Below are 22,071 nucleotides of genomic sequence, written 5' to 3'. Positions count from 1 at the left end.
GAAGACCTGAGTGTGAACTCTGCCCCTTACACTGTGGGACAATGACTAAGCTGTTTGAGCTCTCTGAGTCTAAGGCAACTAGCTGAGATTATAAAGTGAGTTTGGATTGGTACAGCAAGGAAAGCACAGTCCTGCCATCATGAGTCTGCCTTGATGAGGCTATCCAATCCAACCCCTTCATTTTTACAGATGGAGAAACTGAGATCCAATAAATTAAATGGCTTGTGCTCAAGGTCACATTGTGCGTGACAGTATTTGAACCTAGGTTCTTTGGTTCTAAAATTAATGCTCTTTCCAAAGTAAGACTAATATCACCTCCTTGAGATACTGACATAATGTCTGGCAAGAGTTCTAATCGTTCTGTGGTTCCTTAATGCCCTAACTAGCCAGCTAGGTGGTGCAGTGAATAGAGCTCTGGGTCTGGAGTCACGAAGATCTGAGTTCAAAGTTAGATTCAGGTAAATGACCCTGGGCAAGTCACTTCACCCCATTTGCTTCAGTTTCCTCATCTGTAAAATCTGCTGGAAAAAGAAATACCAAATTACTCTATGTTTGCCCCCAAAACTCAAATGGGGTCACAAGAGTTGAACACAACTGAACAAGAACAACAAATTAGTAAAATCTCAGAATAGTGGTAATGGGAGGGGGAATGTCTGTATATAAGATCAGAAATGCCATTTTTGAAAAAATAATTTATTTTATTTTTTTATTGATACTCTCTATTTTTATATCATTGTAATTTCTTGATATGCCCCTCCTCTTTTAGCCCTATCCTTACCCTCAGCCTTCCTGGGAAAAAACAAAACAAAACAAACAAAAAACAAACAAACAAAATCCCACAACTAAGCAAAATGAAACAAATAGCAAATATACTTGGCAGTCAAATACGACATTCTCCTTATATAGACTCTCAGCTTTGCAGCAAAAAGAGGCAGTTAAAAGGTTGAATAAAATGATTAAAAATATTTATTCAACCATTTATCACTCATATTTACCTAGCATCTATAATTATCTACCTATCCATCTAGATATTATTTATATATATATATATATATATATATATATATATATATATATTTATATCTATCATCCATATCTGTCTATCCATCTACCTATCAATACAACTCAATCCATCATCTATCTATATATCTATTATCTATTCATCCATTTATATCTATCATCCACATCTAGCTATCTCTACCTACCTATTAATCTACCTGCCTATCTATCATATCTATCTATCTATCTATCTATCTATCTATCTATCTATCTATCTATCTATCATATCTATCTATCTATCTATCTATCTATCTATCTATCTATCTATCTATCTATCTATCTATCTATCTATCTATCTATCAATCATCTATATCTACCTACTTATCTGTCTGCCTCTCTGTCTATTCACCTATTTATCTATCCATCCATCTGACTATTCATCTATCTATCATCTATGTCTATCATCCATATCTATTCATATGTATCTATCTGCTGATATATGTCTTCCATCTATCATCTATATCTGTCTATCTCTCTATATATCTACTTACTTATATACCTATCTTTCTTTCACCTATATTTAATGTCTATCATCTATGTCTGTCTATTCATCCATCCATTTATAGCTATCATCAATATCTATCCTTCTATCCATTCATCATCCATATAAGTCTATCATCTACAGCCCTGTGTCTATCCGTCTGCCTATCTATTCACCTATCTATTCTTCTATCTATCTATCTATTTATCTATCTATCTCTGTCTACCATCTCTTTCTTGCTATCACAAAATATCTGTCTTATTTGGGAAGGTCAGATCTTTTTTATGAAAGTGGAAACTGGGATTTGGAGTAAAGAGGCTGTGGGGTCCAAAACCAATCTTATTCCCTTTGTGACTTTAGTTAAATCACTTTTATTTCTCTGGACCCTGTGTTCATATAGGAAATGAGGGGCTGTATTAGTTAGCTTCTGAATTTCTCATCTTCTAATAGGTACTTATGATAGATAAATCTCTTCCAGATCTAGATTTATTACTAAGTTATTCTGCTTTGGGATGACTCAGTTTACTCCTGTTTAATAATATCTGTTAGGATTATCAGGTGAGTTCTCACCTTGTCTCACTGTCCAGACAACCAGGTGAGAACTCAGGTTGTCTGGACAATGACAAGATGAGAGCTCACCTGGTAATCCTAACAAATTGCAACTCCTACTTATCATCATCATTATCACTAACATCTGTATAGTGTTTTGAGTGCAAAGCCCTCTTCAAACATCTCATTTTATCTTCACAACAAACCTGCCATTATCCCCATTTTAAAGTTGAGGAAACTGAACCAGACAGAAGGGAAGTGACTGGCCCAGTATCCTACCATAAAGTGTCTAAGGTGGCATTTGAATTCAGTTCTTGTTGACTTTAGGTCCAGTGCTGTACCCACTGGCTGTCTTTATCTAGTACCTTTCAGATTTTACACAAATCACTTCCTTCACTTGAACCTGAAAAGAGATGTCCATGTAGGACAAGTTTATTATATAAAATAGAGATAGCTGGTGACACATTGGAGAGCACAATAGATTTGACACCAGCAAGATTTCAGTTCACTTCTAACCTCAGACACTTAGTAGATGTATAAAACTGGGGAACTCACCTTCCCTCTGGCTGCCTCAATTTCTTCCTCTATATAATGGGTTTAAAATACCTTCCTAAGAGATAAAGCTCAAGTGAGACAACATATGTGCAAATCTTAAAGCACCGTATAGAGGCTAGCTACTATTTTACCCCCTTTTTAGATAAGGAAGTTGAGTCTCAGAAACAATCTGCTTGGGATTACATAAGCCAGTAAGTGTCAGAGATGGGATCCAAACTTAAGTCTCCTAAATTAAGGACCAAAACCTTTTTCTAGACTGGTTTCCTCTCTGGAATATGAGAGGATCAGACTGGATGCTTTCTAAAGTTTGTGAGCCCTGGATCCCATGAAAACAAGAACAAGTATCCCTCTCCAGTAACAAAGGAAGGTGCTACAATATAAACAAACTGTTTCAGGAGGCAACACTGTCTCCTAATTTTGCTACTCCTGTCCGGAGAAGCTAATAATTAAATAGTATAAAATCCATAATCACACTCAGGTTTATTTTTAGCAGGATATTGAGGGTGGGGGGGGGTAGTGTGCTATAATCGCTCTCCCAGTATGTTTCTCTTTGGTATAGGATGAGATTTCCCTGATGAAATCTAAGCAGCAAATATCTGATGATGAAGGTCAGCAGGCTGTGAAGGAATTGGAGGTGAGAACAGTTGTGGGTAAGTGGCGGCAAGGTAGGAATCACCTGGGCAGTCAATTAGCCAGTCGCTTGACCAGTAGATGTTAAAATCTCTAGTTCTGTTGTTGGTCTATTCTGTTATTTTGGGCAATTCATGTCATTTCCCTGGGCCTCAGTTTCCTCTTCTGTCAAATGAGCTGGAGAAGAAAATGGCAAACTGCTCCGGTATCTTTGCCAAGGAAATCCCAAACAGGGTCACAAAGAGGCAGACAAGACTGGGGGAAAACCCCAAACTAAGCAAGATGGCAAGACTGCCCCGCTAATCTGGGACGTGACACTAGGGGGCACCAAAGCACCAGTTTCCACGCTTTCCCAGCTGATGTATGGCTTGGAAATGATGGCAACTTCAGCCTAGGATCCATCACAGAAGTGTGGACTGTGGGAGTTGGAATCTCAGCCCAATATTCCAAGGAGAATTTGCCTCTTAAATACAACTCCTGGAAATCTATGAACCCACACCTGGTCAAACTTTCAAGTAGCAGTAGCCAGACCCCATGCTTTACTGATGAGTCTTTGGGGATTGAGAGGCCTCTTTCCCTCACAAAAAACTGAGGCTCCCTGAAATCTCAGATGCTGGAAGTAGGAAGAAAGGCTTCTCTGGCTGTCCAGTCTACTTTGGATTGGACAAGTCACTCAACAAGTATTTATCATGTGCTTACTTTGAAGAGATACTGTTTGTATCTAGTCATATACAATAGGCGCTTAATAAATGTGTATTATACTATGTGGCAGACATTGTGCTAGGCATTTAGCCTACAAAAAAAATGACAAAACAGTCATTGCTCTCAAGGAGCTTACATTCTATAGAGGAGAGAGCATGCAAACAACTATATGTCACAGAAATATATGTATGTATATATCATACATGTGTACATATATACATACACACATGTACACACACACAATAATTTGGAGGTAATTTTCAAATGAAAGCGCTAGCATTAAAGGAGTGGCTTTGCAATTTTCACCTGACCCAGGCTTCTACCTTTTCAGTAAGAGCATTCCTCCAATCAAGAAGCTTCAACAGCTCCCAATGGCCTTTAGGAACAAAATACAAACATTTCCAATAGTCACTTAAAGCCGATCCCACTCTGGCTCCAATATTTACCTTTCCAGGCTCATTATACATCACTCCTCTTCATCTGCTCTTAAATTTCAGCCAAATATGCCTATTAACAGTTTCCACATTTCCCATCTCTACTTGTATGCAGGGAAGCCTGCCATGCTTTGTTTCCTTTACAATACCTATCCTAAAATCTTAGAATCTACTCTCCAACAGACAGGATCCTAAAATCCTAGGATCCACTCTCCAACAGACAGGATCCTAAAACCCTAGGATCTACTCTCCAACAGACAGGATCCTTAAATCCTAAAATCCACTCTCCAATAGACAGGATCCTAAAATCCTAGGATCCACTCTCCAACAGACAGGATCCTAAAATCCTAGGATCCACTCTCTAACAGACAGGATCCTAAAATCCTAGGATCCACTCTCCAACAGACAGGATCCTAAAATCTTAGAATCCACTCTCCAACAGACAGGATCCTAAAATCCTAGGATCTACTCTCCAACAGACAGGTCATACAAGTTATTCTTGAAGACTTCCTTAAAAGACAGGAGTGGGTGGGGGAAGTGGGTGACTCATTACCTGATATAGTGGTAAAACAGTTGGCTTCCCTTACAACCTTTGATATTTATAATCAATGTGACCTTAGATACTTATCTTAAGCCTCAGTTTCTTCATCTATAAAATGGGCCTGAGAATTCCTACTCCTGGAATGCCTCAACACAAGTGCTGCCACCTTTTCCCAGTTCTTTTCCCCATGTTAGAACTCAATATTAATTCTAATTCATTTTGTATGTATTTCCCATTCACTTATCAGTTTCTCCCCAGGAAAATATAAGTTGCCAAAAGGGAGAGACTGTTTCCTTTACTGTCTTCATATTCTCATTGCCTGGCACTTCATAAATGTTTGTTATATTTTAAAATGATTTTTGAAATAAGGGTACCTCTTTAGAAATGGGGGCCTCCTGGAGAACTGGGAACTGAATAGAGGAGGAAATGAGTTGGAGTAAGAGTGAGATAGCTATTACTTTGGACAACTTATGTCACTTCCCTGTGCCTCAGTTTCCCTCTTTGAAAAATCAAGAGATTGGAAAAAAGGAGGTTATGTTGTATAGTGGAAAAAAGCCTCAACTCGAAGGTTAGAGGACCTGAGTTCAAATCCCACACAGGATGAGGAGACTGAAGCAAGACAGAGAGTAGTATGTAGGTAATATCTTTGAGTATCTGGTGACTAAACTTCCTACTTTCTTCACCTCAATTTCCTCATCTGTAAATGAGGTAGATGGCTAAGGTTTCTTCCAGCTCTAGATCAGTGGTTCTGTGATCCTACCTACCTCCTATCACTCTCTAGCAGTGGTCCTCAAACTTTTAAAATAGGGGCCAGGTCACTGTTCCTCAGACTGTGGGAGGGCCGGACAATAGTAAAAACAGAAGCTCACACTCTGTCTCGGCCCCTCAGCCCATTTGCCATAACCCAGCCACCAAATAAACGTCCTCAGAGGGCTGCATCTGGCCCGGGCTGTAGTTTGAGAACCTCTGGAGGGCAATAGCATGCTCCTGGTCCTGCATGTTCACAACCTAGGAGGCATCCAGGATTCCTCATTATCTTTTACCCTCCATAATCAAGCTGATGCCAAGATCATGTCTATTTCAGCCTTGCAGCATCCCTACTATGTGCCACCTTTCCCCCCCAATGTTGCCAATCCCTCAGTGCAGACCCTCTCACCCCATGCCTGAATTCCAGCTTCTAGGGAGACTTCCCATCTCAAGCCTCTCCTTGCTCCAGTCCATCCTCCATTCTGCCCCCAAAGGGATTTTCCAAAAATGCAGATATAATCATGTCACTCCAATCTTCAATAAACATCAGTGGCTCCCTATTGCCTGAAGGTTCAAATTTGAAATCCTCTATATCTGTTCAAAGCCCCTTATACTCTAGTCCTGCCCTACCTTTCCAGCCTTCTTACATCTTACATACCCCTAGCACCATCTCCCATTGGATCCCCGGACACTGACTGACTTCTTTTTTTGAACAAGATGCTACATTTATAGACATCTTCTCTGGCTATCATCCCTGCCTGGAATAATCTCTCTCCTCATCACCACCACCTGGCATCCTGACTTCTTTCAAGTCTCAGCTAAAATCCTAACTCCTACAGGAAGTCTTTTCCAATCCCTCTTAATTCTAGTGCCTTTCCTCTGTTAATTATTTCCTATTTAACCTTGTCCATAGCTAGTTTTTATAAGAATGTTTTGCTAGTTGTCTCCTCCATTCTATTGTAAGATGCTTGAGGGCAGCTTTTATCTCTTTTGACATCCCCAGAATTTAGCATAGCCCGGCATATAGTAGGTGCTTGATAAATGTTTATGGATTGATTTCTTTTTTTTTATTCCATTTATCCCATATATCTCATTTTTACATATATGTTTTACTTGTTTTTTCCTCCATTAGACTTTGACTACCTTGAGGACAGGAAGTGTCTTTTGACTTTGCATCTCCATCACTTAGCAACTGCCACATAATAGGTGCTTAATAAATACATGCCACATAGTAGGTGTTTATTAACTGATTCATTATTCTAGGACAGAGAGAGGTCTGAAGTGATCGTCCTATATTGTCCTTCAATCACCTGGTGAGATACTATTCCCATTTTACAGATGAGGAGACTGAGGCAACACAGATAATAGTATGTGAGTGACACAGCCTTTGAGCATCTGCTGACTAAACTTACTGACTTCAGGGCCTCAGTTTCCTTTTTTTGTCAAATGAAAGGGTTGGATTAGATGGCCCTTTCAGGTTAGCTCTATATTCAGATTGACCCTTAAATATCAGATTGTCCATTTTAAGAAAACATCAGAACCCTAACTAGGGTGGGGCGATGAGCAGCATCCCCATCAGCAGCCTTCTGGCATCCCAGGTTGCAAAGCTGATTTCAAGGCACATTTCTTGCCTTCAGGCATGTTTGTGCTGGCCTAAGGGCACCAGTGGCCAATTACAGGGATCCAAAGGATATGGCAGCATGTTTAACCTATATTGATGGCTTGTTATCTTGGGGAGGGGTAGAAGGAAATGAAGAAAAATTTGGAACATAAGATTTTGCAAAGGTGAATGTTGAAAATTATCCTTGCATATATTTGGCAAAAATGAAATACTATTTTAAAAAAAGCCTTCACAAGGAAAAAAACAAAACAAAATAGAAAACAAAGGATACAGCAGCTTCTGCTGAAAGGGAAATCTTTGGTGTTGGTGGGGAGCCCTTTCTAATCAACAGTAATTGCCTCCAAGTCCTGATGCCCTCAAGCAGATGGCTTGCTGAAAAAGGGTCCTATAGCGTAGCTTTGCTCCCATGCTTTCTAGACCCAAGAATGGAAGGAAGAGTGTTCTTATTGGGAATTTTTGTGCCCCGGTAGGGAAAACTGAAAAAGACTGCAGAAGATGCTGACCGAATTGAGAACACCAACAAAGAGATTAACAAGACTCTTGACCAGCTCAAATCTTCGGTGGAATTACTGTTCAAGAAGATCAACTGTGATAGCACCAAGATATTGGAACACTTAGGAGAGTCAGGGTCTATCACAGATATTAATTTGATACAGTACTTTGGTAGGTGGGGACCCTGTTCTGCTTGCCTTTTAAAAAATCTTATTTTTATTAATAATCTTTTTACAATAGTAACTAATATTGGGGGTGACTGGGCAGCTCAGTGAATAATGTGACTGAGTTCAGAAGTGAAAAAGGAAAGAACCCTTATTTAACTACAGTGAGGAAGTCACTGAGCCTTAGTTTCTCTGAAATGAAAGAGGATGTGGTACATTACACTTCTTCTGGGGTTCCTTCATCCCTCCATCTCAGAAAACTTGTCTGGAATTTCCCAGAATTCAATGTGAATTGATGGTATCTATTGCTTTGTTCCTCACTAGGGGTCATTGAGCAGAAAACAAATGCTCTCCTGTTGTTGGAATCCTGCATTCGCTCACTAGAAAAAGAAAAGGATCCCAAAGCCAAAGGTTTGGGAAACCCTTTCTGGGGTGGTTCACCACTCCTGAAGTTAATGGAACCCCTCAAGGGCTTGACCCCGATAGTGATGACTGAAGGCACAAGTGAAAAACTGGAGGAATGTAAGTAGGCTCCCAGGACCTCCCCATGCATCCTGGTGCCATCCCTTAATCTGTATGATAATCTGTGTTTCATCTGGTTCTGGGAGTCAAGGTGGAAAGATTAATTCCAACTGAGCATGGAGACTCATTTCTAGGGCCAGGACCAGGGGATGAGGTATTTGATCATCCTGATAGGCAAGAAACAAAATATATTTCAACATGATTATTTTTTCCTGTTTGTTTTTTCCAATGGAAGCACCAACTCTTGGTCCTTCCCTTGTGTGGCAACTTCACTGTGCCCCACAAACCTTTTTGTTGTTTGTTTGTTAGTTCAATTCAATTCAAATCAACCAGTTCAATTCAGCAAACATTTATTTATTCAGGGTTATTTCTTACAAGTCCTGAGCTGGACTGGGCCAATTTCAAAGGACAGTAGGGAACACAAGAAAGAATATTGGCTTTAAGTCAAAGGGGTTGGGTTCAAATCTTACTTTAGTTACTATTTTTTATGACTGAGCAAGTCACTTTCCTTTCCTCTGCTTGAGTTTTCCTATCTCTAAAATGAGAGGGTTGCCTTAGATGACTTCTAAGATCCCTTCTCAGCCCTATATATTTACATAAAATATTTCCCCTCCCTGGGTCTCAGTTTCCTCATCTGTATAATGAGTAGATGGTCCTAGTTGGCCTTCAAATTCCCTTTCCAGCTTTAGAGCTATGATCTTTAAATCTTATGCAGAACCCTAACCTCAAGATGCATGTAATCAAATATGGTTGTCATCAGATTTTGGGCAGGGGCACAATTGTCCAACATTATGGCTACCTAGCTTTTTAAAAAAACAACGTGATATAGCTGGGAATCAGATGAGATCTGGATGACCGTCTGTCTCCTGTTGAAGGTCAGGTTCATGTTAGGCACAGCCATCCAGCTTTAGCTACTATTATCACTCAGCCAAAACCCTGGCCCTTTCAAGACATAAAGCAGTTCCTTTTGTTCTAATATATTTGGAAAAAAAAAAAAAGCAATTTCTTGCTTTTTTCCCCTTCATTCTCAAAGAGATCTATGAAATCTGGGACATGCACACACAAACACACACACACACACACACACACACACACACACACACAAATCCTTTTCTCATGCTTTCATTCCCTTCTGGTCTTTTAAGAAACAGGAAAGTGCTATGACAGAAATGTAAATACTTGTATCCTGCACATAGGATTAAAAAAAAAAAATCAACAAGAACAACAAAACCAAAGACTTTTGTCCTTGCTCCTGATGTGTTTGCAAACAATCAGAACAAAACTTGGGAAGGATGACCAGAAAAAGAAATTTTCAAATATAATCACTTTCAGACACTGATTGGCTATGTCACCCTGAGCAAGCCACTTAATTCCTCAGCTTCTCATTTCCTCCGTGGTCAAATGAAGGGCTGATGCAGCTGATCTCTGAGTTCCTTTTTTCTCTACGTTTGGGATCTTTTAACACGCAGTCTCACCAACAAGTCAGAGAAGAGTTTGAAGGAACTTCCTATCTAACACCAAGAAGTAAAATGGTTTAAAGAAGGCATGAGTTCAGATCCCTGCTCACTGACTACCTAGTAGTCTTGAGTAGGGAGACTAACCTTCCAGGCCTCAGTTTCCTGATCTTTAAAAAGAAAGAACTATACTTAATTGAGTTCTTAGTTTCCTTCTAACTCTAGAGAAATGAGCTAGTGATTTCCATGTGAAAACACAGAGTAACAATGTGAAAATGTTACACTGGCCCAAGAAATCAAGATTAAAACCACTTGAAATGTTTGATGGTCATTTCAGGCAAGAAATTCCAAAGAAATTGGATCTTATTTAATCAGATTTCATGGTGTTTATGTGTGAGATATGAATGTGAATATGTGTAAATATGTGTCTGAATTGAATATGTGTTTGTGTGAGATATGTGTGAATGTGAATATATGAGTATGAGATGAGAGAATGAGCATGTGTAAATGAATGTATGAGTGTGAAAGTGTGAGATGTGACTGAATGTGAGAGATGAGTGTGAATATATATGTATGTGAAGATGAGTATGCGGGAGATGGGAACGTGAATGTGTGTGTATATATATATATATATATATATATATATATATATATATATATATATATATATATATATATATATATATATATATATATGAATGTGAGTGGGTACATGGGTGTGAGATGTGAGTGAGTGTGAATATGTGCATATATACACTTATATATATATACACTTATATATAAGATGTAACTCTACGTATGTGTGAAAATGTGACTCTGAGAGTTGAGAGCGAATATGAGTATATGAGTGAGTGTATATGAGAAGTGAGTGTGAATGAGTATGCATATGTGTAAATATGAGTATGAATGAGTGGCTGTATGTATATGTATGAACCCATGTGTGTGTAATTTGCCCATATTTCTTATCATCAATCTTAATTTCACTTCCTGTTTTCTTGCCTCCCCTCCATTAATCCCAACTACTAAATTTTACAGCCTGTGCATTTAGAAATTGTTTGAAACTTTAGAATTACTTTTGACAAGTGTGATTTTTTTGGTGGAGGAAGCTTCCTCTGCTCATACAAATAGGGGACATCCACAATGCCAAGATGGAGACCAGCAAACCGATATGTGTCCAAGGTGGGATTTGAACCTAGAGCCTCTTGAATCAAGACTTTTTTCCTACTTTGCCATTCTCTCATTTTAAATTTAGATGAACAAATATTTCAATAGAATGTAAGAACAGGAGGGTAGGTGCTGTTTTACATTTTTTTTGTTCTTAGCCCTCAGCATAGTGTCTGATCCACAGAAACAACAACCATTTAAGTTCTGCAAATCATTTTATAACAATCTTTTTTTATCTTTACAACAACCCTAAGATCAGCGCTATGATTATACCCATTTAACAGATGAGGAAATTGAAGCTAGTGGGTTAAATGATTTGATTAGGGTCACACAACTAGTATCTGAAACTGGATTTGGATTTTTGTATATATGCATAGCTAGGTGGTGCAGTGGAAACAGGAGGTCCTGAGTTCAAATCTATCCTCAGACACTCACTAGTTAGGTGACACTAGGCAAGTCACTTCTAGGGAGAAGGGAAAAGAAGGGAAAAAGTATTTATACAGTATCTATTGTGTATCAGGTATTTGACAAATATCTTATTTGATCTCTGGAAGACATTATTATTCCAATTCCACAATTGAAGAAACTGAAGCAAACAGAGGTTAAATAACTTGCCCAAATATAGAAGGTATCTGAGGGAGGATTTGAACTCATGTTTGCCTGATTACAGATCCAGCACTCTATCCACAATGTCAGTTGCCTTCATAAGTACCTGTCAAATTGAATTGAAATCTGTTTGTTTTTTTTATAATAGCTCTTTATTTTTCAAAATACATGCAAAGACAGTTTTCGACATCCACTCTTGCAAAACCTTGTGTTTCACATTTTTCTTCCTCCCTCCCTGCCCCTCCCCTAGACAGAAAATAATCCAATATAGGTTAAACATGGGCATTGAATTGAAATTTATGACACCCCCTAAAGATACCTTGGGACATCCAGGTCTGGGAAACTTGTTCAAGAGATGATTAGAAAAGAAAAGTCCCCTTTTTAGGGAAAAGATCTTTATTTAGTATTTTGACTAATTTTCATTTTCTTTGAAATAGCTGACCAACCTCTAGATCACAGTGATCTTCGTAATATGGTGAGAGAAAATTATAATTTCAAGACTTTATTGAGCGAAAAAGATACCAGAGGCAAGAAGAAGCTATTGACGACATAGGCTTTGTATTGATGTGCTGGGTCGTGTGTATACCATAGCTATATAAAATAAACATTTTGTTCATAAATCTGCTGGTGCTTTAATTCACAAATGCTCCCAGAAACACTTGGGCCAGCAAAAGTCAAAGTATAACAAGGAAAATCTCATCTTGATGCCAGGAAAAATCTGCTACCAAGGAAAGCTCTCCCAAAGAGAACTAAGCTGCTTCAGGAGGCAGTGAGTTCTTCCTTTCCCAGTGTTTCCAGGCTGCCAAAGTATGGATGACCATTTGCTGGGGATATTAGTACAGTGTCTTATCCTGTAATTACGACTGTAGCTTATAAGAAGTTCTGAGTCAGTTGCTTATATAATAAATCCTAAATTCATTCATTTATACAAATTCATTTATTTACATGCTAAACACTAACTAAATGATTTTTCATTTATTCCTTCTTCCATTTACTGAATCCATAGTAAGCCTTGTAAAAATGAGATTTCATTCATTCATTCATGCTGTAGAAAGGATTCTTTTTTTTTATTATACCTTTTTATTGACAAAACATAAGCATGGGTACTTTTTCAACATTGATTCTTGCAAAAATTTCTGTTCCAACTTTTTCCCTCCTTCCCTCCAGCCTCTCCCCTAGATGGCAAGTAGTCCCATACATGTTAAATTTGTTAAATACAATGTATGTGTACATATTTATACAGTTGTCTTGCTACACAAGAAAAATCAGATTTAGAAAGAAGGCAAAAATAACCTGAGAAGAAATACAAAAATGCAAGCAAATAATAATAGAGTAGAAATGCTATGTTCTGGTCCACACTCATTTCCCAGTGTTCTTTCGCTGGGTGTAGCTGGTTCTGTTCATTAATGATCAATTGGAACTGATTTGGATCTTTTCCTTGTAGAAAAGATTCTTATTCACTTGTGGTAATTCTGGGATACTGAGGTCAACAAACTCATTTTTTCATAGTTTCAATAGAGTTGGATGGACCCCTAGAGATTACCTGGACTGGGTCCTTCATTTTGCAGATATTGGAAAAATGAAGTCTAGAGTGACTTGGCTTTGTAAAGTGAGTGGCTTTTTGTGAATAAGTGCTTTTTCAGCAGAAAAATTACTTAGTGGTCACTTGTTAAGGATATAGTAGAAGGAGTTCTCATTTAGGGTGACTTCATTGGCCTTGAGATATCTTTCAGGTTAGAGATTCTATGAAAGTCACATTTGTCCTATTCAAAAGCCATATATGGAGGAGATATGGAAAAAATAGGGACACTAATGCATTGTTGGTAGAATTGTGAACAGTTGTGAACTGATCCAATCTTTCTGGAAAGCAATTTGGAACTATACCCAAATGCTATCAAACTGTGCAAACATTGATCAAAGAATACTGCTACTAGGTCTGTATCCCAGATATAAAAAGAAAAAAAAGGTAAAGAGCCTATATGTACAACAATATTTTTAGCAACTTTTTTTTGTGGTGATAAAGTTTTGAAGATTGGAAGTAAATCACAGGATGACTGAATAAACTATAGTGCATGATTGTAATGGAATGCTGTGTTATAAAAAATGATGAGCAACAAAAAGTTATCAAACTGTGCATATCCTTTGATACAACAGTATTACTACTGGGCTTATATCCCAAAGAAATACTAAAGAAGGGAAAGGAACCTGTATGTGCAAGAATGTTTGTGGCAGCCCTTTTTGTAGAGGCCAGAAACTGGAAAGTGAGTGGATGCCCATCAATTGGGAAATGGCTGAATAAATTGTGATATATGAATATTATGGAATATTATTATTCTGGTTTTTTAAAATTTATTTTAAAATTTTATAATTATAAATTTTTTTGACAGTATATATGCATGAGTAATTTTTTAAATAACATTATCCCTTGTATTCATTTTCCCAAATTTTCCCCTCCTCCCCTCTACTCTCTCCCCTAGATGACAGGCAATCCCATACATTTTACATGTGTTACAGTATAACCTAGATACAATATATGTGTGTAAAACCAATCTTCTTGTTGCACGTTAAGTATTAGATTCCGAAGGTGTGAGTAACCTGGGTAGATAGACAGTAGTGCTAACAATTTACATTCACTTCCCAGTGTTCCTTCTCTGGGTGTAGTTGTTTCTGTCCATGATTGATTAGAAGTGAGTTGGATCTCCTTTATGTTGAAGATATCCACTTCCATCAGAATACATCTTCATACAGCATTGAAGTGTACAGCGATCTTCTGGTTCTGCTCATTTCACTCAGCATCAGTTGATGTAAGTCTCTCCAAGCCTCTCTGTATTCCTCCTGTTGGTCATTTCTTACAGAACAACAATATTCTATAACCTTCATATACCATAATTTACCCAACCATTCTCCAATTGATGGACATCCATTCAACTTCCAGTTTCTAGCTACAACAAAAAGAGCTGCCACAAACATTTTGGCACACACAGGTCCCTTTCCCCTCTTTAGTATTTCTTTGGGATATAAGCCCAGTAGTAGCAATGCTGGGTCAAAGGGTATGCACAGTTTGATAACTTTTTGGGCATAGTTCCAAATTGTTCTCCAGAATGGCTGGATTCTTTCACAACTCCACCAACAATGTTCAGTGTCCCAGTTTTCCCACATCCCCTCCAACATTCATCATTATTTGTTCCTGTCATCTTAGGCAATCTGACAGGTGTGTAGTGGTATCTCAGAGTTGTCTTAATTTGCATTTCTCTGATCAGTAGTGATTTGGAACACTCTTTCATATGAGTGGAAATAGTTTCAATTTCATCATCTGAGAATTGTCTGTTCATATCCTTTGACCATTTATCAATTGGAGAATGGTTTGATTTCTTATAAATTAGGGTCGATATTATTATTCTGTAAGAAATGATCAGCAGGATGATTTCAGAAAGGCCTGGAGAGACTTACATGAACTGATGCTGAGTTAAATGAGCAGGACCAGGAGATCATTATACACTTCAAGAACAATACTGTATGAGGATGTATTCTGATGGACATGGCTCTTTTCATCAATGAGATGAACCAAATCAGTTCCAATAGAGCAGTAATGAACTGAACCAGCTACACCCAGGGAAAAACCTGTGGGAAATGACTATGACCCACTATATAGAATTCCCAATCCCTCTATTTTTGTCCACCTATATTTTTGATTTCCTTCACAGGCTAGTTGTACACTGTTTCAAAGTCTGATTCTTTTTGTGCAGCAAAATAACTGTATGGACATGTATACATATATTGTATTTAATTTATATTTTAACATTTAACATGTATTGGTCATCTGGGGGAGGAGGTTGGGGGGAAAGAGGAGAAAAATTGGAACAAAAGGCTTGGCAATTGTCAGTGCTGTAAAATTATCCATGCATATATCTTGTAAATAAAAAATTATAATAATTTTTTAAAAATGATGAGCAAGATGCTTTCAGAAAAACCTTGAAAGACTTACTTGAACTGATGTAAAACGAAATGAGCAGAACCAAGAGAACATTGTACATAGTTAACAGCAATATTGTATGATAATCAACTGTGAATGCCTTAGCTATTTCTCAGCAATACAATGATCTAATACAATTTTGCTATCTACCTCTAGAAAAAAGAATTGATAGTAAATCAATGAAGATTGAAGTATAATTTTTAAGCTTTCTTTATTCTTGTTTTTTGCTTTGTTTTTGTTTTTGCAAATGTCTAATATGGAAATATATTTACATGGCTTCACATGTATAATTTATATTAAATTGCTTGCCTTCTCAGGGGAAGGAGAAGAGAGAATTTGTACCTCGATTTTTTAAAATATCAAAATATTTTGCTTACATGGATTTGAGAAAAAATTAAATGGGAAAAAAAGTCACATAGAGTCTTCAGGCAGTTACAAGGTACAATGGGCCTGGAGTCAGCAAGACTCAAATTCTTACTGGTCTCAGATACTTACTAGCTATGTGATTGGCAAGTTACTTCCCTCTGTTTACTTCAGTTTCCTCATCTGTAAAAATGAATTGGAGAAAGAAATTGCAAGCCATGCCAATTGTCTTTGTCAAGAAAACTCTTAGTGGATGCCATTAAGAGTAAGACAGAACTGAATAGCCAAACTTTTCATCTAGATCAGGAGTTGACAAACTATGCCCTTTGAACTAAATCTGTTTTTGTACAGGTAGAAATCTAAGAGTGATACATACATTTTTTGATGGTAGACAAAAAAATCAAAGGAAGAATATTTCATGGCACTTGATGTTCAAATTTCAGTGTCCACAAATTAAATTTTATTGAAACACATCCATGCTCATTCGTGTCTCTATTGTCCATGGCTGCTTTCACACTACTATGGCAGAGTTGAGCAATTATGATAGAGACTGACACTCTCTTTACTTTGTACTCTTGCTCAGCTACCAAGGATTGTACTGTAGTTATAACTCAACATCATTTCTTTTTTTTTGTAACTTCATTCACTTTTATTAATTTTTATAATTATAACATTTTTTTGACAATACATATGCATAGGTAATTTTTTTTTTTTTACAACATTATCCCTTGTGCTCCCTTCTGTTCCGAATTTTTCCCCTCCTTCCCTCCACCCCTTCCCCTAGATGGCAGGCATTCCCATACATATTAAATATCTTATAGTATATCCTAGGTACAATATATATGTGCAGAACCAAATTTTGTTGTTGTTGTTGTTGCAAAGGAAGAATTGTATTCCGAAGGTAAAAACAATCTGGGAAGAAAAACAAAAAAGAAAAAAAAAATGTTTACAGCTTACACTCATTTCCCAGTGTTCCTTTTCTGGGTGTAGCTGATTCTGTCCGTCATTGATCAATTGGAATTAGATTAGCTCTTCTCTATGTTGAAGATATCCACTTCCATCAGAATACATCCTCATACAGTATCATTTCAGCATCATTTCTAGCATCACATATATTGCTGTGCTGTGACTATATTTTTTATTACCAGTGCATATCCATTAAGTCAAAGCAAGAAAAGAAAAAGTATAATTGTGATTTTTTTTGAGCTCAGGGCTGAGTTTGAAATTTTGCTGAATGAGAAAAATCCTCCTCAACCATTCTTTTATCAACATTGAATGACTTTGAAAATTAGCTTTTGCTGAAGACTTGAAATGTTTCTTAATGAATTCAACCTAAAATTATAAGGTAAAATAGTGCTTACATACAAAATTTATGCTGCAGTAAAGTCAATTTGACAATAACTAATGTTGCTTGACTCACAAGTAATGTTAAACTGTTTTATATATACTTCTGGCATTATCATAAGTGAAAACAAAAGTGAGATTTCCATTCTTACACAAAGTTGCAGTGGGTCTACTTTCTGAGCACAAACTACAGTTCCAGTAACATTTAATTTAGAAGCTTCCACCTAACTTTCAATTGGAAGCAGTTAAATGGGAATGTAATAACTTCTGAAAGGTAAATATCAAGAAAAGAATCCAAGGGAATTTTATAAATTTTTAGATGCATTCCAAGTAATGAATATATTCAACTAAAACCATGTTTGTTGATTGATAATCAGTATTTAGCAGTACCTATTTGTGTGAAAAGACATGTAAAATCTCATTACTGATCAGCCTTAACAAATGAACATTTGCAATTGATTTTGATTTTAAGAAACACTAACTTTGAACTCATAAGTATTATCCCCTAAAATGATTCTATTCTTCTCATTAGTAAGTCTATATAACAAAAAATGATACTCAAATATTATTATATTTTGAATTTCATCAATTAAGAGACATGGAAAATTTTCTTTTTTGTTGTGTAAGTCTCCATATAACATCCTTGATTTTATGTCTTAGTTCAAAGCCTAAAATATTTATTTATTTTATTATTGCCTTTTATTTACAAGATAGATACATGCATGGGTAATTTTTCAGCGCTGACAAATGTAAAACTTTTTGTTCCAACTTTTCCCTTCCTTCCCCCACCCCTTCCCCTAGATGGCAGATTGACCAATACATGTTAAATATATTAAAGTATAAGTTAAATACAATATATGTATACATGTCCATGCAGTTATTTTGCTGTAAAAAAAGATTTGGAGTTTGAAATAGTATACAATTAGCCTGTGAAGGAAATAAAAAATTCAGGCGGACAAAAATAGAGGGATTGGGAATTCTATGTAGTAGTTCATAGTCATCTCCCAGACTTTTTTTGCTGGGTGTAGCTGGTTCAGTTCATTATTGCTCTATTGGAGCTGATTTGGTTCATTTCATTGTAGAAAAGAGCCACATCTATCAGAATTGATCATCATATAGTATTGTTGTTGAAGTATATAATGATCTCCTGGTTCTGCTCATTTCACTCAGCATCAGTTCATGTAAGTCTCTCCAGGCCTCTTTGAAATCATTCTGTTGGTCATTTCTTACAGAACAATAATATTCCATAATATTCATATACCACAATTTACCCAGCCATTCTCCATTTGATGGGCATCCACATAGTTTCCAGTTTCTGGCCACCGCAAAGAGGGCTGCCACAAACATTCTTGCACATACAGGTCCCTTTCCTTTCTTTAAGATCTGTTTGGGATATAAGCCCACTAGTAACACTGTTGGGTCAAAGGGTATGCACAGTTTGATAACTTTTTGAGCATAGTTCCAAATTAAAACCTAAAATATTTATTATGTGATCCTTTATAGAAAGAAAAATTTACCTACTTTTGATCTAGTAAGGGAGGAATATAGTGTCCCCTTCCTCCATGGGACATGGCTGGTGATGAATGGGGCTCAGGAAAGATTGAATAATATGGGATGTACTCACAGAGTCATACAATTTCAGAATCAGAAGGAACCTCAAGTGGCCATCCAATCCAAGCCAGACTTAAGCAAGAATCCTAATAGACCTTAACAAGTTGTTATCCAACCTTTGCTTAAAGACTTACAGAGTGGAAAAAAAACATCTCAGTCCAAAGTCCTTTGTCCCACTTCTAGGTAGACTTAATAATTGAATTCCCCCCCCCTTGTATAGGTCCTAAATCTGCCTCTAGGACATTTCAACCATTACTTCTTATGAACTCTGGGAGCAGGAAGGACAATTCTAATCCCTCTTTCAGAGTGAAGACAGCTATCATGTTCTCCCATAAATCTTCTCTTCTCTAGGTAAGTATTGGTTCCTTTAATTATTCCTCATTTGGCATGAACTGTTCTTATGGTTATTCCTCAAGTTATTTAATGTTTTTCCTAAAACATGGCACCCAAAACTGAACTCCACACCCCAGATGTGATCCTACCAGGATAATACAATAGGGCAATTTCTTCTCTAGTATTAGATACCCAACTTCTCTTAATACGATCTAAGGTATTTGCTTTATGGGTACTATATTATATTGTTGATTTATCTTGAGCTTGTGGTCTACTGAAAACCGGAAATCTTTTCAGAGCTTTCAGATGTCTCATCCAACTTCTCCTTGTGATAGAAAAAGATCTGTGGAAAGAAAGCAGTGACTTCCAGAAGAGACAAGGTTCTTCATCTTGTACTGAGGAGATGGGGTTGGTTGTTCGGTTGTTGTCCTTTGCTCTCAAAGAGAGCCAAAAAGATGTCATGATGTTAGAGTCAATTTAGTGTGTCCAACTGTGACTGATTAGATCAATACAAACTTGGAATGCATGCCACAGGTTGGGCCCAAATAGTCCACGTGAACATTTTGGGTGGTTTCTCTAACTTTGCACACTTTGTGTTTCTTCTGGATCAACTGAATCCTGCTTTGATTATAGAGCATAACACCTATGGGCACTCTAGACTGGGTGGTCCCGGGCCAGTGTCTCCCATGCCATACAATCAATTCTAAAGTGCTCAAGAGAGACTGTGAGAGTGTCCTTGCATCACCTTTTCTGAGCACTGAGACTAAATTTTTTTAAGAGATGGTATTGAGAGATTGGAAGGTAAAATAGATAACAATCATCCCTACCTGAGAAACCGGTGGACAATGTGCTACTCCTGGACCCAGGAAGACTGGCAGGTGGGGAGAAAGAAACAGAAGACACAGACCCAGAGACATAGAAGGAGAAGGAAGAGAAAAAAGAAGGAGAAGGAAGAGGAAGAAGGAGGAGGAAAAGGAAGAAGAGAGGAGATAGAGAAGAGACAGAAGACAAAGACAAAGGGGAGAAGGAAAGAAACAGAGACAGACAGAAGAGAGACAGGAACAGAGTGAAAAGGGAGAATTCAAGAGAAAGTGGAGAGAAAAAGAAGGGAAGAGGAAGAAGGAAAAGAGTGGGAAAGACAGAGATTAATAAAGGCATAGACACAGGCAGAGATAGAGACACAGACAAACCTACCATCATCCCTTTTAAGTAGCCAGAGTAGTGAGCCCATTGAAAAACTATGGAAGTCTTAGGGTTTGACTTGAAATAAGCATTTTTGGAACCAATTGTAACTTTAAAATGCTATTCAAATGTTTCTTATTATAATTGTCATAAAGGAAAAGAAAACAAACCTACTATGTGCCAGATAAGTGCTTTACAAATGTCTCATTTCACCCTCACAACAACCCTGGGACCTAAGTGCTATTATCCCCATTTTACAGATGAGCAAATCGAAGCAGAGAGAGTTTAAGTCACTTGCTCAGGGTTCCACAGCTAGAAATTATAGGAGGCTGGATTTGAACTTGGATTTTCAGGCTCAGCAAGTGTTTTACCTAGCTGCTGTGGAGATATTTTAGCATCCTGGCTGTCCCCTAATATGTTGATTTTCTCTCCCAAATTCTTGTCACCTGCAAATCTGGTAGAGATGCTATCTATCTTTATCTAAATCTTTGAGAAAAGACTTGAACAACACAGATCGCAGGAGCAGGAAACCAGAGATATTCCAAATCATGATGATACCAGCTCCCAACAATACTTAAAGGTTTATGGAACACTTTATAGCATCCTAGCTGATGATCACATTGATGCTAGAAGGGAGTTACTGTAGGTATCACCATTTTCAGAGTTCACCCCTACTGTCTCAGAGACTTTAAATGACTTAACTAAGGTCTCACAGCAAGGTGGGTTAAACAGCCAGGTTTACCTGACTTCTTTCCTCCACTATATCACCTTCAGCTGATGTTGACCCATTAATGCCTCTTCTTCAGATCCAGTAACTTAACAGATGACAAATCTCACCTAACATGCAGCTCTCATCTTTCCATCTTGATGATAAGGACAGCATGAGATAGCTTTGTCAGATCCTTTGCTGAGATCCAGGTTGTAGTTATACTGGCCATTTATTTATCACATTTGACTCTTTGGGACCTCATTTGGAATTTTCTTGGCAAAGACATTAGGACTGGTTTGCCATTTCCTTCTCCAGCTCATTTTACAGATGAGGAAACTGAGGCAAACAGAAGTAAGTGACTTTCCCAGGATCACATAGATAGCAAGTGTGAAATCTAGCTATAATGTCTATTTGGCCAGCCCAACTCCATTTTAGGCTGGATCCAGGATTTCATCATTATGTCCAAGTCCCTCTAGCCATCTGCTTCTCTTTTTTTTTGGCTCAGAGAGCTGCTTGGGGCACGGAGACAAGTCACTTCTACAGGGTCACACAGCCAATGTATGTCAGTGGTGAGAATTGAGGACTTGGAAGTCCAACTCTTGAACTATTCTGCTGCTCTGTTCCCGAACCCATCTGGATGAAGCCATCCAGGCTCTTGGGGGTTACTGTTTTCCTTTCATCATATCTCCAATCTCTTGCTTTCACAATGCATTCAAGAATTTTGCCCGAAATTGAGTTAAGTCTCCTTGACCTAGAGTTTACAGACTCCAATTTCCTTCCAATTTCTACCAATCACTCCTAGTTATGCCCTTTGGGACCAAAACAATAAATCTAA

The 22,071-nt window shown here is 37.6% G+C and overlaps 1 protein-coding gene across 3 annotated transcripts in view; it reads left to right on the top strand.

Annotated features, from left to right (window-relative positions):
- CCDC63 (coiled-coil domain containing 63) overlaps window positions 1-12,341 on the top strand; it is a 108,464-nt gene extending 96,123 nt beyond the window's left edge. For all 3 annotated transcript variants that reach the window (XM_074297428.1, XM_074297427.1, XM_074297438.1), the window contains 4 exons: window positions 3,204-3,278; window positions 7,790-7,982; window positions 8,300-8,497; window positions 12,159-12,341. In XM_074297428.1, coding sequence (XP_074153529.1) covers window positions 3,204-3,278; window positions 7,790-7,982; window positions 8,300-8,497; window positions 12,159-12,274 — 582 coding nt within the window. In that variant the 3' untranslated portion in view covers window positions 12,275-12,341. The remainder of the gene's footprint in view (window positions 1-3,203; window positions 3,279-7,789; window positions 7,983-8,299; window positions 8,498-12,158) is intronic.
- The last annotated feature ends 9,730 nt before the right edge of the window (window positions 12,342-22,071 follow it).

This window comes from Sminthopsis crassicaudata, chromosome 1, assembly GCF_048593235.1.
Source record: "Sminthopsis crassicaudata isolate SCR6 chromosome 1, ASM4859323v1, whole genome shotgun sequence".
NCBI classification, from domain to species: domain Eukaryota; kingdom Metazoa; phylum Chordata; class Mammalia; order Dasyuromorphia; family Dasyuridae; genus Sminthopsis; species Sminthopsis crassicaudata.
Note: the sequence above shows the minus strand (reverse complement) of the source record. Positions and strands in the feature narration are given on the sequence as shown.